The sequence below is a fragment of the Liolophura sinensis genome, chromosome 4 (assembly GCF_032854445.1).
Source record: "Liolophura sinensis isolate JHLJ2023 chromosome 4, CUHK_Ljap_v2, whole genome shotgun sequence".
Classification (NCBI taxonomy): domain Eukaryota; kingdom Metazoa; phylum Mollusca; class Polyplacophora; order Chitonida; family Chitonidae; genus Liolophura; species Liolophura sinensis.
The window spans coordinates 20781556-20800229 of NC_088298.1; the positions used below are offsets into that span (position 1 = coordinate 20781556).

The window sequence follows — 18674 nt, forward strand, 5'->3', positions numbered from 1 at the left end:
TGTTACAGTGCCTATCATCTCTAGTAGCGCTACACTGCCTCAGTGCCTGCTTATTTTTAGTTGTGCTACACTGCCTCAGTGCCTGGTCATTTTTAGTTGTGCTACACTGCCTCAGTGCCTCTTCATTTTTTAGTTGTGCTACACTGTTTCTACTGCATATGGCAATGTTTTGGTGACAGTATTGTATATCACAAGCTGGTTGTATGATGGAGGTATATATAGAAGGAGGAACAACTCTGGCTCTTCAGAGTGTTTAATGTACGATATCGACACCAGGACTCGGACTCAGTTTTAACATTGAGATTAGTATTGAATGATTGGATAGTAATGACCACACATGTTTGGGTGATATTCCTTTTAAAGACAACAATTTCTGATCTGTTACAGTGTAACATCCTTTTCCTAGCAAATGAAGAGAGTACATGTATGCACACTTATGTACATGCCTATCGTCAGTGCAAGAGGTACTTCGCTTTTGTCCAAACTATAGAAAGTATTTTTAAGTATATTTACCAAACAGTTCTAATATAAAGACATTTTCATCGATTTCTTTTGGTAATGGACATAAGTTCCCGGACATTTTTTTTTTCACAGTGCTTCATCGGAGTGAATTGAAATGTGATGCATTGTTTCACCATGACATACAAAACACGTTTGAATTTTCGTGTGTTTGGTTTTCAATTTCGACAGAATTATGGCAGTTTTTTCCCCATTTTTCTTGGTATCATTAACGATAATTTGGAGTACATATTTTTGTCCTTGGACCATTTCACCTGGAAATTCTTTACAAAAAATATAGGCCCATCGGCCAATGCAGTAACTTGTGCAGAGAGAACTCAGCTTCATGCAGTTAATTTGAATTTCTGTTCATTTCATTTCACTATAAAGAACCATTTTGAAATAATCATAACACAACATGCCACCAATATATATATATATATATATATATATATAGGGGCCTATATATATATATATATATATATATATATATATATATATATATATATATAATTATAGTAATAATAATAACTTTGGAGGTGTAAACAAGGACGACATTCCTGTTCAATGTTGGATTTGCCCATATTCCATTTCAGTGCACCAAAGTTTATTGAACCCTCTCACGATAGTACACTTACCTTATAATGTTGCCACTGCAAATGTCTCCACAGGCATTGGTTACAAATTATATAAGACAAACATTAGCAGGAAGCTAATAAACATTCAGCAGAGGCGTGTATTCACAGCCAGTAATTTTCTTCGGTAGGTTACATTTTTAAAATCAGCGGGGACTGTGCATGTGCACCTATGGCGACCAGCATAAATGTTCCCGATAGCTCAATAAATATCCCTGTCCTTTACATACTATATCTTCCAATACAGTAGTCCTGTAAATGTGATTTAAATGTCCACTTAGACGCACAAGTATGACCTTACTACATCTTTGTGGTGCACAGAATTTGCAGTTTGACGCTTTTTACTCAAGGTAAGTGCGCATGATGGGATCCCTTTTCGAAGCAGTTCACCCTAAGCCAGGACACCTTGTGAGGCACGGTATCATACATTAGACATCAAAGGCTGCCTGACTGCGGGAGGGTTCATTTAGAGTAGAAAGACACTGCGGGTATGTCTCACTGGCTCGCTGGGCTGACTGAGCGTATTGTTGTTCCTCCTACATATATCTCCATGGTTGTTCAGTCGATGACAACTGATAGCACATCGTAGTTTTTTGTGATACGGGTTTCAAGAGGCTGGGTCCGTGTGTTGTAATTTCCTGTATAGAATAACCACTCATATTTCTGATCTTTTTTTTGTTTTGCTTGAAAACTGAAATCTGTTACCCTCATATTCAAAGCCACAGTTTCAGATTTACCAAAACAGTCACCCTGTTTCCTTTGTGGTGTGTAAGTGCGTCATTAATTGTTGCATAGGACAGTCACTCGTATCTCTGACTCGCAGGAAAACTGAAGTCACTTAACCCTCATGTTCAGATGGAAGCCACAATTTTAGAATTCCCCAAACAATCACCTTGTTTCCTCTCTGTTGTGTGTTATTCCCGGCCACATGTAGCCCCGTACCTCGTCGTTCAGTCGGAAGGCTTTCTTGAAGCAGGGATTTTTCGTCCAAGATTATGCTGCTACTTGTGCCACTGGTGGTTAGGTGGAATGTGAGGGGGTAAAATCAATAGGCGGGTTAACCAGGAGATGTGTACTGGTAGATCACCCCACAACCTGGGCAGACTCGCCTTAGCTAGAGCTGAGCACGATGTGTGCTTCGGGCCATCACGCCTGCTGCTGCCACCGCTGCCACCACTGCCATATCTGTCGTACTGCGTAACTCGCCTCACTCCGTGGCGGCTCGCTATTGATTGATGCCTCCTTGTCATTATTGACAGCGACAGTCGACAAAAAAAAATGCGTGAAAACTGAACGAGAAGGAGGCGTATATACTGTATTTGTCATATGTATAACTGTGGGCCAGTGACTTTAATACACTAAACTGCAATGTATATGTATGTGTAATATGTATATGTAATATACTAACATCACTGCATTTGTTTTTACCTTATTCTGCTTAATCCATTGGGGCTATAAAGGAGTGTGCTATTTGCTACCATTTAACCATTTACATGAACAGTTAGAATAAAATAATACTGTGCTATAGTTAACCATACAGGTAATTTTGTTAACCAGTTGTCACCAGTTGTTACAGTGTTTTGGTCACTCTCCCATGAGCAGTCATAATAAATAAATGACATATATTGGATATCAGGAAATTTGGATGATTGGCTTGGCTCTGTGATGCAATGGGAGTTGTAATTTTGACAGTTTTGTCATATTCTACATGTGTGTGTGTGTGTGTATAAATATTGATTTTGATATTGATCCCGTTTTTGCACAAAGGGACTGCAAACCTCGGTTAATTGCAAATCACTGAGATCTTGATCTCAACCTCTTTTCACAAAGGGGTTGTGGGCTATGATAGTTGTAACTTGCAATCAGAAATTACAGTCAGGTCGACCCTGTTGTAAATATCTACAGTCGCTCCAAAACTAACGTTCAGTGCAAATACTTGCCTTAGGTAGACTACTAGTTCGTACTTTTCGACTCGGTTTGAAAAGATGTGCAGTGTAATTGTCTTTGTATGATGTTACAAACTTTTGTTCAGATGTTGTTGTTGTTGTTAGTTACTGAATCATTACGATGTACAACTCATAGACTTATGTACGACGTTGAAAATGAAGACAAGAAAAGTTATTGACCGGTACATTGTCCATTTACACAGGGCACCTTTATGTTCAAGTCAAATTTGTTCTCCGATGGCGATTGTAACTTCAGAAAATTACAGTTGCCTTACAATTCCTTTGTGCAAGCAGTGCAATGTATTTTTACAATCGTGAACTCAGTTGTAGGGTCTGTTGTAGCTACAATCTCTGTGTGCAAGCGCGGCCCAGATCATATGCACAATTCCATAATCAATGAATATTACATGTACCTATTTATCTTGTTAGGGAATTTGGAAAGGTGGGTTGAGAATCAGTGGCAATTTGCTAGGGCTTTTTGGGTGATGACAATCTGTTCATTTTCATGAGCCGTGATCATAAAAATCAGTGATGATATCTAACAGTAAATCGCATATAATTTCAATTGATTTGTCACCAGTTAATCACCTGCCTGTATAACAGTTTGTACATGTACACAAAGGTGGTTATTGTTTGAAAAATTCGGTGAAATAACACGTCAACACGTTCGGAAATTTGGATGTTGGTTCACCAGGAAACAAAAGGAGTTGTAACTATGATCATCAGCCGTTAGCTGCTAGAGCTATGTTCGTATAAACAGTGATTTTGTTCATCGCTCTGAGCAGCCAATGTAAAATAAGTGATTATTGCATGTTTATGATGCTTAGAAATTTTAGAAAATCTGTTACAGACGGGTAATGAATTATTGTTCACCTGTCCCAGAAAGGTGATTTCCAAGCAACAGGTAATACAACAAAATTTACCTCTTGCATACAACATGGTGTGATTCAGCACACTGTAAGTAAAAATTTCTAAAATCATTTCAAAGGATTTATCAAGAAGGTGCATGGTTACCAGCTACCTGCAGGTATCTACAGTTATGTATATTTGCATGCATGCATCCATCTTCCCTAAATCAAAACTTGTGAATGCTTAAGTTTAACTTCAACCAGATAATTATTTTCATAAGTATTCCTGTTCAGGTACTTTCGTGCAATAATGGATTTTCATGTACACCGTGTTCTCTTCTGATTCAGGGGTTTGTCTGGCAACTTCTAACCTCTTTCCGAGAAGTATCGGAAAATCGAGTTTTAGACAAAGTTTATGGTGAATTGTCATGAAATAAAGAGAGTATTTTTCCGACTTTAGGGTTGTTCTTCTTTCAAACGTGTGTTTCATTGCTAACGGATTAGTGCCGACTTCGCTTCATCTCTCACTGCAATCACAGGCACATCACCAGTACTGGTCAAAGGTTGCACGCTCACATGGCTGTGATTTGGGTTTTCCCCTGGCACCTCCCTTGGATGGGACACTTTCGTCAGTCTCTGTTTTCCCTAACCGACAAACGAAACCACTCATAGATAAATGATTGCTCGCTAGAGGGTCCATTCAATGCACAGTACGTCCATGTGAGAGAGGTGTGGAACATGAATATGCATGACCAGCCAACCAACCAAACGATAGTTTATAAAATTATGTTAAATATTCACTTCAGATTGACAATTCATGCGGATCGTCTTTATTTACATCGATTATACCACTTTCCTAGGCCTTTGTTCGTTAGACATAATTTAGGGTTTCAAGAATTGTATGAAGTATTTTGTGAAAAGTACTTGGGTTCACTAACTCTTTGCAATGCTCATTAGCAATATCGGTACTGCTTCATTCAACAGTTACAACAACATAGCTGTTTCGTTAGCAAAATCGTTCACAAATGTAAGATTTCAAAGGGATACTAGACCATTGGTCCACACAAAATGTTACTTGATAGATGAACTTGCACAAAACATGGCCTTTGTTTATGACCAAAGTAGCAATGCATGTGATCACAACCGTACTTTCCCACCTGTTTACTGTTCTTTATAAATCACTGAGTCACTCAAAATCACTAGAAATATATTAGAGTCAGTATAACTCCACACTTATGGACTTTTCAGATTTATATGCATGTATACAATCACATGTACAAAGGTAATACTACTGTACATTGGCCTGTAAAATTTGCCTTCCTCTTGGAAAATAATATTAAATATAGATTTTGAATATCCAATCGCCTTGCATCATTATCACAACAATTAGCATTAAATATCAACAGCTGAGATGACAGAATTTGTTACCTAACAATCAAGTCAACCTTAAAAATATCTATGCCCTTACCCTTATAAGGTGTACTAGAGGTATACTTTAGGTACATCTGAGGTGTACCACTGGGGTGTAGCATATCTTAACTGAGGTGTGTCTGAGGTACTACCAATTGTGCAGATTAGTACCTCAAAGTACAGCTGTAAATGTTAGGTCAAAATATGCCTGAGGTGTCTCTGAGGTACAACTGAGGTATGGGTGTATACTGTTTTCACTTGTATTTTGATAGAAAACAAGCTCAAAACACTTAAATATTGGCTGTATAGATCGTAGATAAATGTAAGTAAGATTGGAAGTGCATGCTGTTCTTTGTTTCAGTATCTGTAAATCTTGGCTGCCATACAACAACTATAGTGATATACATTTAAATGAGGTTGTCTCGCTGCCAGATCAAAATTTAAGACTACTCCTTCTGTGTCCTTTCTTAGAACTGTTCATGTACCCAAACATGTTACAAATTCTGTCCTAGGAAGTATCAATCTGTGCATAACTGGGCTGTTTTCCCACAGCCTGGAATATACATGTATATGCACCTTGTTTAATGCAGCCATCTTGGAATAATCAGGGGCAAATATATCTATGCACTGTGATTGGTCAATATTTGAACACTGCATGGCAAGTCATTATAGAGTGAGACAAAGGCTCATATTTATTTAGTAAACATTTTTCTTGTGCACAAAAATATTTGTAATCACCATTTTGTCTGAAGTAAAATGTAAATCTGGTCTTTTGTATTAAAACTTTTAAAAAAGTGTCTTGAGGTGTACCTGAGGTACATGACCACTAAATTATAATCAAAAACCCTCAAAGTTTTAAAGTTGTACCTAAGGTACCTTCTGTAAAGTTTTGATTTTTTGCAAGGTTCCTGAGTTGTATTTAAGGTACATTATCTCATGTTCAAAAATTGGTCAAAAACCCTCAAAGTTTCTAAGGTGTACCTTAGGTACATCATTCATTATTTTTTTAACTTTCAAAGTTTCTAAGGTGTACCTGAGGTACATTTTCTAATTGTTGATTTTTTCTAAGTTCCTGAGGCACATCTGAAGTATAGGTATATGGTAGTGGTGTAATTGAGGTATAATACACCTCAGATAATATACACCTCATCTATACCTCACACTGGGGTGTACATGAGGCATATGAGGCACCCCACATACACCTCATCTGTACCTTACCCTGAGGTGTTCACTTCCTGCGTAAGGGTAACCACACGTCTTTGATTTCAGACATGGTGTAAATTAGTTATGAGGAGTTTAATGAAAAAAGATTAAAACAGATTGAATATTGAGATATACATGGGGAGAAAAATGGAGTTGATACATTGATAAAAAAATTTTATCAATTTTCTGATTGTTCAAATTGAGTTTCTAGAAAGAAATTTGCTAGAAAAACCCTTCTGATTGCGACATTTATTGTGACATTTCTCCGATCAATCTCAATGTACCAATAGTTCAGTCATTGCACACCACAAATGGTCCATGAAAAAATCTGTATGAGGCCAAACTAAGTAACATGTTTGGTTACAGTAAAGGTTTTCTTTGTTTTATTTTAGGCAATGTTGGGGGATGGTATTTCGGACATCCAGATTCTACCCTGTTCCTTTTAAATTTGGGACACCTGGTCTTCTCATTTTAGCCAATATACATATAGTTCTAGCGGGAATATTGAGTTTTCTTTCTTCTCACACGGTTAGACCATCAAATGAGCAACATATTCATATCTTTACTTTTCCAAAAAACTGGTAAAGAAATCTAATATTCTGCATTAAACACTACTGATATCTGTCCCAATTTTTAGAAGAATTAGGGTAGTTTATTCTGGACTTGGTTGATAATTATAGAGCAGACTCATTTCTACGACCAGCTTGAAATCACTTCAAAAGGTTTGTGTCTTTGCATGGTGTACGAATGCCACAACTGCTGAAATGAAAGTTGACCCGATTTTGAATTAGGTCAGCATGCATGCAGCAATTTCTGTTTTGCTTACATGTGAAAGGTGACTCTAATTGTCAACTTGGTGAATATCAGCTGGCTTCATTATAGTCATTATATACATGTAGGAGAGTTTTAGCCACAGGATCTTCCATCCTTAATGGTATGAATAATACTGGCGGAGGAGGGTGGGGTGGGGGGGGGGGGGGTAGATTGGTGGGGGAACTCTCCATTACACACTTAACTTAACATTAAAACCAAAAAGTAAACATATTTAGACGTATTCATGGTGGCCAATTTTCCGGCTACAAAGTTTATATAGAGACAATGCATTGGTATCTCTGTGTAGATTGACATTGCTGCTAATATATAGGGTGTGGTAGGAATCGTGCATGACTTCATCACGAGATGGTATAAATTGTGATTAGGGCAATTACGATAAAGCAGTGACATTGTCAATCTGTCGGAATTATGTTTGTTACAATCTGTGATTTAACTGTATTTTTACTGATAATCCTGCAGGTGGTTATTTAAATAAGAATTCTGGGGCCGATTTCACGAAGCGGTTTCTGACTTATGTATCTCTCGTGGTTTCCTTGGTGACTAGGTTCTCTGGCTGTAATACGTGGAATTGACAGCTAGATCTGGAGGTTTCTTGAAGCTATCTCTCGTGGTTTTCTTGGTGACTAGGTTCTCTGGCTGTGATATGTGTAATTGACAGCTAGATCTGGAGGTTTCTTGAAGGTATCTCTTATGGTTTTCTTGGTGACTAGGTTCTCTGGCTGTAATGCGTGGAATTGACAGCCAGATCTGGAGGTTTCTTGAAGCTATCTCTTGTGGTTTTCTTGGTGACTAGGTTCTCTGGCTGTAATATGTGTAATTGACAGCTAGATCTGGAGGTTTCTTGAAGCTATCTCTTATGGTTTTCTTGGTGACTAGGTTCTCTGGCTGTGATATGTGTAATTGACAGCTAGATCTGGAGGTTTCTTGAAGGTATCTCTTATGGTTTTCTTGGTGACTAGGTTCTCTGGCTGTAATGCGTGGAATTGACAGCCAGATCTGGAGGTTTCTTGAAGCTATCTCTTGTGGTTTTCTTGGTGACTAGGTTCTCTGGCTGTAATATGTGTAATTGACAGCTAGATCTGGAGGTTTCTTGAAGGTATCTCTTATGGTTTCCTTGGTGACTAGGTTCTCTGGCTGTAATACGTGGAATTGACAGCCAGATCTGGAGGTTTCTTGAAGCTATCTCTTGTGGTTTTCTTGGTGACTAGGTTCTCTGGCTGTAATATGTGTAATTGACAGCTAGATCTGGAGGTTTCTTGAAGCTATCTCTTGTGGTTTTCTTGGTGACTAGGTTCTCTGGCTGTAATATGTGTAATTGACAGCTAGATCTGGAGGTTTCTTGAAGGTATCTCTTATGGTTTTCTTGGTGACTAGGTTCTCTGGCTGTGATATGTGTAATTGACAGCTAGATCTGGAGGTTTCTTGAAGGTATCTCTTATGGTTTTCTTGGTGACTAGGTTCTCTGGCTGTAATATGTGTAATTGACAGCTAGATCTGGAGGTTTCTTGAAGGTATCTCTTATGGTTTTCTTGGTGACTAGGTTCTCTGGCTGTGATATGTGTAATTGACAGCTAGATCTGGAGGTTTCTTGAAGGTATCTCTTATGGTTTTCTTGGTGACTAGGTTCTCTGGCTGTAATATGTGTAATTGACAGCTAGATCTGGAGGTTTCTTGAAGGTATCTCTTATGGTTTTCTTTGTGACTAGGTTCTCTGGCTGTAATATGTGTAATTGACAGCTAGATCTGGAGGTTTCTTGAAGGTATCTCTTATGGTTTCCTTGGTGACTAGATTCTCTGGCTGTAATGCATGTAATTGGTAGCTAGATCTGGAGGTTTCTTGAAGGTATCTTTCATGGTTTTCTTGGTGACTAGGTTCTCTGGCTGTAATATGTGTAATTGACAGCTAGATCTGGAGGTTTCTTGAAGCTATCTCTTATGGTTTTCTTGGTGACTAGGTTCTCTGGCTGTAATATGTGTAATTGACAGCTGGATCTGAAGGTTTCTTGAAGGTATCTGTCATGGTTTTCTTGGTGACTAGGTTCTCTGGCTGTGAAATGTGTAATTGACAGCTAGATCTGGACGTTTCTTGAAGGTATCCCTTATGGTTTTCTTGGTGACTAGGTTCTCTGGCTGTGATAGGTGTAATTGACAGCTAGATCTGGAGGTTTCTTGAAGGTATCTTTCATGGTTTCCTTGGTGACTAGATTCTCTGGCTGTAATGCATGTAATTGGTAGCTAGATCTGGAGGTTTCTTGAAGCTATCTCTCGTGGTTTCCTTGGTGACTAGGTTCTCTTGCTGTAATGCATGTAATTGGTAGCTAGATCTGGAGGTTTCTTGAAGGTATCTGTCATGGTTTTCTTGGTGACTAGGTTCTCTGGCTGTAATGCATGTAATTGGTAGCTAGATCTGGAGGTTTCTTGAAGCTATCTCTCGTGGTTTCCTTGGTGACTAGGTTCTCTGGCTGTAATATGTGTAATTGACAGCTAGATCTGGAGGTTTCTTGAAGGTATCTCTTATGGTTTTCTTGGTGACTAGGTTCTCTGGCTGTGATAGGTGTAATTGACAGCTAGATCTGGAGGTTTCTTGAAGCTATCTCTCGTGGTTTCCTTGGTGACTAGGTTCTCTGGCTGTAATATGTGAAATTGACAGCTAGATCTGGAGGTTTCTTGAAGGTATCTCTTATGGTTTTCTTGGTGACTAGGTTCTCTGGCTGTGATAGGTGTAATTGACAGCTAGATCTGGAGGTTTCTTGAAGGTATCTCTTGTGGTTTTCTTGGTGACTAGGTTCTCTGGCTGTAATATGTGTAATTGACAGCTAGATCTGGAGGTTTCTTGAAGGTATCTCTTATGGTTTTCTTGGTGACTAGGTTCTCTGGCTGTGATATGTGTAATTGACAGCTAGATCTGGAGGTTTCTTGAAGGTATCTCTTATGGTTTTCTTGGTGACTAGGTTCTCTGGCTGTAATATGTGTAATTGACAGCCAGATCTGGAGGTTTCTTGAAGGTATCTCTTATGGTTTTCTTGGTGACTAGGTTCTCTGGCTGTGATATGTGTAATTGACAGCTAGATCTGGAGGTTTCTTGAAGGTATCTCTTATGGTTTTCTTGGTGACTAGGTTCTCTGGCTGTAATATGTGTAATTGACAGCTAGATCTGGAGGTTTCTTGAAGGTATCTCTTATGGTTTTCTTGGTGACTAGGTTCTCTGGCTGTAATATGTGTAATTGACAGCTAGATCTGGAGGTTTCTTGAAGGTATCTTTCATGGTTTCCTTGGTGACTAGATTCTCTGGCTGTAATGCATGTAATTGGTAGCTAGATCTGGAGGTTTCTTGAAGGTATCTTTCATGGTTTTCTTGGTGACTAGGTTCTCTGGCTGTAATATGTGTAATTGACAGCTAGATCTGGAGGTTTCTTGAAGCTATCTCTTATGGTTTTCTTGGTGACTAGGTTCTCTGGCTGTAATATGTGTAATTGACAGCTGGATCTGGAGGTTTCTTGAAGGTATCTGTCATGGTTTTCTTGGTGACTAGGTTCTCTGGCTGTGATATGTGTAATTGACAGCTAGATCTGGACGTTTCTTGAAGGTATCCCTTATGGTTTTCTTGGTGACTAGGTTCTCTGGCTGTGATAGGTGTAATTGACAGCTAGATCTGGAGGTTTCTTGAAGGTATCTTTCATGGTTTCCTTGGTGACTAGATTCTCTGGCTGTAATGCATGTAATTGGTAGCTAGATCTGGAGGTTTCTTGAAGCTATCTCTCGTGGTTTCCTTGGTGACTAGGTTCTCTTGCTGTAATGCATGTAATTGGTAGCTAGATCTGGAGGTTTCTTGAAGGTATCTGTCATGGTTTTCTTGGTGACTAGGTTCTCTGGCTGTAATGCATGTAATTGGTAGCTAGATCTGGAGGTTTCTTGAAGCTATCTCTCGTGGTTTCCTTGGTGACTAGGTTCTCTGGCTGTAATATGTGTAATTGACAGCTAGATCTGGAGGTTTCTTGAAGGTATCTCTTATGGTTTTCTTGGTGACTAGGTTCTCTGGCTGTGATAGGTGTAATTGACAGCTAGATCTGGAGGTTTCTTGAAGCTATCTCTTATGGTTTCCTTGGTGACTAGGTTCTCTGGCTGTAATATGTGAAATTGACAGCTAGATCTGGAGGTTTCTTGAAGGTATCTCTTATGGTTTTCTTGGTGACTAGGTTCTCTGGCTGTGATAGGTGTAATTGACAGCTAGATCTGGAGGTTTCTTGAAGGTATCTCTTATGGTTTTCTTGGTGACTAGGTTCTCTGGCTGTAATGCATGTAATTGGTAGCTAGATCTGGAGGTTTCTTGAAGCTATCTCTCATCGTTTCCTTGGTGACTAGGTTCTCTGGCTGTAGTACATGTAATCAGTAGCTAAAGATCTGAAGGTTTCTTGAGGGTATCTCTGATGGTTTTCTTGATAAGTAGGTCCCCAAGTCCACTAATATTGCTCAGACTCCTGAAATGTTTGACCATAAACCTATGGTATAACAGAAATAAATATCACCCACCCATTAAATAACAGAAATACCATCCATCAGTAAAATAAAGGAAGTATAATGCATGAATGAGATGGATGAAAATGGATATTGGAGCATTCAGTCAGTTTAAGGAAATATAGAAACAATCCACCAGTCAAACAAAAGAAATGAAGATCCTCCTCTGTCAATAAAATTAAGACAAGAAACTTTATTTATTTATTTATTTGATGGGTGTTTTACGCCATACTCAAGAATATTTCACTAGTACGATAGCTGCCAACATTATGGTGGGAGGAAACCGGGCATAGCCCGGGGGGACCCATGACCATCAGCAGGTTGCTGCAGACCTTCCCACTTACGGCCGGAGAGGAAGCCAGCATGAACGCATTGGTGAGAGGCTTCCGGGTCATTACGCTGCGCTAGCACACTAACCAACTGAGCCACAGAAGCCGCAAGACAAGAAATACAATCAACGCATAAACCAAATAAAAAAGAAGTATCACCCTTCAATCAAATCAAAGTACTACAGTCTGACAATCAAATCAAAAAGGTAATATAATGCATTAGTGAAAGAAAAAAAATGATAATCCATCGATACACTGAAGAAATAAATATCATCTACCAATGACATGAATGAAAAGAAATATCGCCAGGCCGTTGGAGCATGTATCAGTGACTGTGTCATCCAGTCTGTACTTCTTGGGCATACGCCCATTTGGTTCAATGACCCCTGTTCCTGATTGTGACATGGTTAGGTAGGGAAGGCTACGAAGTTTCAGTATTATTGAGGATAGGAAAAATACCCAGCGTTTTGGGAAGGAACCTCTGTTAGAAGTTGTATTATCAACATACATCATCTGTGGCTCTAAATCATTAGGCCAAGGTTTTCAAAAAGGGCAAGTAGCAGGCTGCAGACAGCTGTCTACTGCCATCCCACTAGCTGCCTACTTTGAATATTCTTGTTTAAATCATTAGTAGTTGTGGCATAATTACTTTCAATCCAACCGCTTACTTTTGAACTCTGACCTCCTTCTCTAATTCTAAATGAAAACCCTGTTGGCTAGTCAGATCATGTATTTAATATAGTAGTCATACATTGCATTAATTACATCTGCATCTATGCATATGATTTTGTGGTCAGTCTTTATTATATGTACGGATAGTCAGTGCGCAGCAGATACGTTATGCATTGATTAGGTATATGATTTAGTATATGGTGTTCATGGGCGCCAGCATGAACTGTATACAGCTCAGGCAAGTAGTCTGTATGGTTATGAGATTGTAGAAATTTGTAATACTTAGTATACAGTGTGTAATATTTACATGTGTACATTGTATAATTTTTACATGTACATGGATACATTGTGAAATACATACATGTTCAACATGGTATATATTGCATAAGTTGTATGATATGTATATATGTACAAAGATGTGCATGCATACATTGTAAAATATATAATGTCCAAAATGATAAATATTGCTTACATTGCATGATATGTATATATGTACAAAGATGTGCATGCATACATTGTAAAATACATAATGTTCAAAATGATATATATTGCATACATTGTATGATATGTATATATGTACAAAGATGTGCATGCATACATTGTAAAATACATAATGTTCAAAATGATATATATTGCATACATTGTATGATATGTATATATGTACAAAGATGTGCATGCATACATTGTAAAATACATGCATTTTGAAAAGGATATATATTGTGTACATTGTATGATATACACATGTACAAAATCAACATTTTACCAGTGCATGTATACCTCTGACCAATAGGGTTGCTGTGAGTTCAAGTCCAGCTCATGCTGGCTTCCTCTCTGGCCTTAAGTGGAAAGGTCTGCCAACAACCTGCGGATGGTCATGGGTCACCCCCCCAAAAATTCAACCAATTTGGCATATTAGAAGAGCGTGAGATACTCTGCTGTTTTCTGTTTGTATGTGCTCCCACCTGAGCATGACATTTTAGCCTTCAAAACCAAAAGAACTACCTTTTGAATTGGCATCTGGAGTTATACATAACTGGTAAAAATTGTTGAGTACCCAAAATGACCTGAAATTTCACCTACAGGAGTGCACTTTTAGAGGCAAATAAGTCTCACAAAATACTATATTTGGTGCTGAAACTTACAATTTTCCAGTAGAATATCATCCCATGTTCCAAGGATACCTCAAAACATTTTTTTAAAATCAGCAAAACTCACAGAATCAGGAAAAATTGGCAAATTAGTCATGGACGAAATTTATGGCCATTTAAAGTATTTTGAAATTTTCCTACATACATAGACAAAAATGTATACAATATTGCAAGTACATGTTTGAGCATTGTACAGATTATATACAAGGATGAACATTGTATACAACTTTATGCATGCAGAGAAGAACAAGGATGTATTACATTGTATCCGTTTTATGTACAGAGATAATAACATGTGTGACAATACATGGACAAAGATTACATTGTATACATTACATGAGATATAACTGTATACATTATTCAGTGCATACACTAAATTTCGTCCATGACTAACTTGCCCATTTTTCCTGATTCTTAGAGCTCTGTTGATTCTAGAAAGGTGTTTTGAGGTTTGTTTGGAACGTGGAATGATATTCTACTGGAAAAGTTTCAGCTTCAAAATAATATTTTGTGACGTTTATTTGCCTCTAAAAATGCACTTTTGAGAGCGAAATTTTTAGGTCATTTAGGATACACAGGTGAGGACAAACATGTATCCAGCGTTGATGCACATTGCATACATTGTATCATTCGTGGCTGTAAAATTGTACAGTGTTCAGAGAATACTTTTTCTAGTCATAGTTACACAGATATTGAGGGCTCCAACGTATACATGTATAGTAGGCTGAGTGGTACATTAACACTGGTGTCCCCCCTCTCAGCTGAGGTGGACTGTTCCATTTGGCGAGTCAGCAAAGGATTGATCGAGGGTTCTTGCACGGATGAAATCTGACAGACACCGTTGTATTGATCGTCCCAGAATGCAGTGCGAGTGAGTGAGCTAGTTGCTGCCGGAGTAACAATGCTATCGTTCCTGTGTATACATGCATGTATAGATCAAGGTGCTGGATATTGTATTCGATAGAATTCCCCGCTTTCTGCAAGAGACCCAACTGGCTGTGATGCTAACCGACTGCATCACAGCGACGACGAGTGGTGTAGAGCGACGCACATTTTGTTAGTGGAATCGCAGTCTGTCGCTAATAACTGTGGCTACATTGGTGCACCGATAAGACCTGACCAGCATGACGAACTGTCATGAACATTAAGTCTTAGGGTGTACTATCTCTTTTGTCAACCACACTTAATAAACACTTGATATATAGTGTATCTAAACACTTGGCATATACTGTATCTAAGCACTTTACATATAGTGTATCTAAGCTCTTTACATATACTGTATCTAAACACTTTACATAGAGTGTATCTAAACACTTGACATATACTGTATCTAAGCATTTTACATATAGTGTATCTAAACACTTGACATACTGTATCTAAACACTTGACATACTGTATCTAAGCATTTTACAAATAGTGTATCTAAACACTTGACAGATACTGTATTTAACCTAACATTTTAACCATATTTAGGTTTTGCTCAATTCTAAGGGTTCTGTTGATCGTAGACAGATTTTAAGGTTTAAATATAAATATATAGATATTCTACTGGAAAAATTGAGTTTCATCATCAAAAGTAACATTTTAAGACCTTTGTTTGCCCATAAAAACAGATTTTCTGTTGTAAAAATGTCTTGGTGTTGGGGTAAAGGTCTTAGGTCTCATGTTAAAGAATGTTAAAAGTATAGAATCTGTGACTAAACACAACAACATAATGAAATGAAATAATGTGAATTTTTTTAGTGTGAACATCTGTCAAATAAACCCAGCCGTCATATATATTGAATTTTTAAAAAAATTTTTAGCAGGCTTGTACAACCCAAAATGACAAGGGCTTATGTCTTAATACCCTAAGCATTAGGGGCCGATTTCATAAAGCCCTTTCTGATTTAAGTCAAAATTTAAAAACTCTGTATGGCGCTTAGTTTTTGATGCTGGAAGGTGAAATTTGGACACATTTGTCTTAAAGGATTAAGTGTCCAGATCGGTTATTTATTCATAATTAGTTACCCCTGTATATATTGTTAAATTGAATGTAAAAAAAATATTGGAAAAAAAAGTACAGCAATGTGAGTAAGGTGTTAAAAAGCCACACAAGTCATATCAAGCATATCAAATTTATCCACGAAAGGGTTTGCTGTTCTGCATACGGTTGTAAAAAAAGGTCATCAAAGAAGCCTGGAGTTAGTTTTTTCTAGTTTCCAGACAATTTGGCCCTCAGGAAAGCTTGGATTCATGGAACAAGATGGAAGGGTTTTATACCCACCAAACAGAGCAAAATCTTTGCAGGGCTGGCAGGAGATGGGATAAGAAATCCTGGTGGGCAGTTTTAACAGCATAGAGGGAAAATTAGGCGATAAAGTTATGTACATAAACTCTGTTGATATGCCTTCTTGGGTGTAAAACAAAGTGAGACTTCATTCATCATTAGTTTGATCAATCTTAGGTCAGGTATGCAGGTAAAAGTGAAAGAAAAGTAAAGACAAACACCTGATGCCTTCCAATGAATGTCGCTTTGATACACGCTATCTGGTTGTCTGTGTCTCTCCCGTTGACCAGTGCATGAACTTCTAACAAATGGTGAACTGTGTACAATAATGTGAGGGCCATTTGACAGAAATAGCAATGCTGGTGGTTTCTGACCCGGTTACAAAGAACAATTAAAACCAAAAACAATCCAAGGCTAATCATGTTGCTTGGCTGCGTTAATCAAGAAAAATTGACCTGTGTTGAATTACTGGTTGTTGATCAAAATTACTCATCAAAGGTGTGAAAACGAGTGATATCTCTTTGAATGCTGCCCAGGGTAGGTGCGAAAGCAATCTTACAATGATAATCCATCCTCCATGGTTATAATCTCTGATCCAGATTATAGAATGATTAGCGACACCGCAGGAAACAAAAGAGGAATAAAACCACTCTTAAAAATACCTGTTTGGCGTGCTTGAGTAATTCTGGCCATAATATAACTAGGAAAATTAAACAGTTGTAAGAATTTTTTTCATGATTGCCTTGATTAAATGCATGTAAGAATTCCTGTGAACCCGTATTTGAAGTAAATCCACTCAAGGCATAGAATGATGTTTTTTTGTACTGCTGACGGAAGGAACAGTAAGTATTAAAGTAGCTAAATCTAGACACTAATCTTCAAGGTAACATTGATGAGGAGTACAAAATTTTAATTTCTAAAACCCCAAAATAAGCTTTGAGATCGTATTTCAAATTTTCACTTCAGTGAGAAATCGGCTGTGTGGAATACCCGGGATCACGATGCAATCTTTGACTTAAGTTAAACTTTGAAATTTGATATTAGAGCCAAATTTCTGGCTTTGTAAATTAAAATTTTTACTTTAGTGATTTAACCTACCAATTGAAGTTCATTGTGTGTAATGGCCATTTGTATTTGTCACAGGGGTTTTTGTTTGTATTTGACCGTGTATTTGTAACCTAACAGATTAGCCTTGTTTATTTTTAATGTTTCCACGAAATTGCATTAGTATTATTATATTCATATTTCCAAAACATAATTCATTGTGGCTTTTGGACAGTGTATTTGTAACATGTCCAGTCAAGTTATGTTGGAAAACAGTATGTGTAATGACCAGTCAAATAAAAAAATAAATATTTGTATTTTTCAGAGGCAATGTATTTGCGTTGGATAGTATTTGCAACATACCTGATCAGTGTATGTTGAAATAAAGAACAGTATAATTAATGTGATTTTGTATTTGTATTTTTCAGAGGGGTTGTATTTGTATTGGATAGTATTTGCAACATACCTGATCAGTGTATGTTGGAATAAAGAACGGTATAATTAGTGTGATTTTGTATTTGTATTTTTCAGAGGGGTTGTATTTGTGTTGGATAGTATTTGCAACATACCTGATCAGTGTATGTTGAAATAAAGAACGGTATAATTAATGTGATTTTGTATTTGTATTTTTCAGAGGGGTTGTATTTGTGGACATTAACCTAGATAATATGGACATAAATCAGTGTGCCAATGACAAGAGCATGTTCTCCAATACACACCACTGCAGACTTGAAACAACCAGAGTGAGTACTTGAAGCTTGTTACATTGTTGACCTTCTTTTATATATACACCAATACACCAGGTTGTACACAAAGTTCCAGGTTGTACACAAAGTTCCAGGATGTACACAAAGTTCCAGGATGTACACAAAGTTCCAGAAGGTACACAAAGTTCCAGGATGTACACAAAGTTCCAGGATGTATGTATGTAGCTCTCTGAGTTGGTGTGTGACTGCTACCCTAATTACCCTAAAGTCTTTTTGCATAGGGAAAAGCAAATTTCAGTGCGATTTATGGGTATTTTAAATTTAATTTTTTTGTGGCAAAACTACATTGGTTGGATTGACCAATTCCAGAGCATCACAAAAAGTATAATTTTATCATCCCACACTCAGTGAATCCCCCCCAGAATTTGCTTGAAAAACACCTTTCAAACATGCAATAAGCATTACAGTAACCAAAAATCACACTAGATGCGGATTCAATCTGAGCCTTAGGGAATTATTCGTTATGCCTTTCTAAATATGACTTGAGTGAGTTGATAGTCGAAGGGAAATCCCCTTCTAAAACTGAATATTCAATTGTTCACTCAAAGTCAGAAGC

General features: G+C 37.7%; 1 protein-coding gene across 1 annotated transcript in view; it reads left to right on the forward strand.

Moving 5' to 3' along the window:
* The window catches only part of LOC135464836 (metabotropic glycine receptor-like), a 55391-nt gene that overhangs the window by 21656 nt on the left and 15061 nt on the right, over positions 1 to 18674 (forward strand). The window contains exon 2 of the mRNA XM_064742404.1: positions 17986 to 18094. Within this exon, the coding sequence (XP_064598474.1) occupies positions 17986 to 18094 (109 nt within the window). The remainder of the gene's footprint in view (positions 1 to 17985; positions 18095 to 18674) is intronic.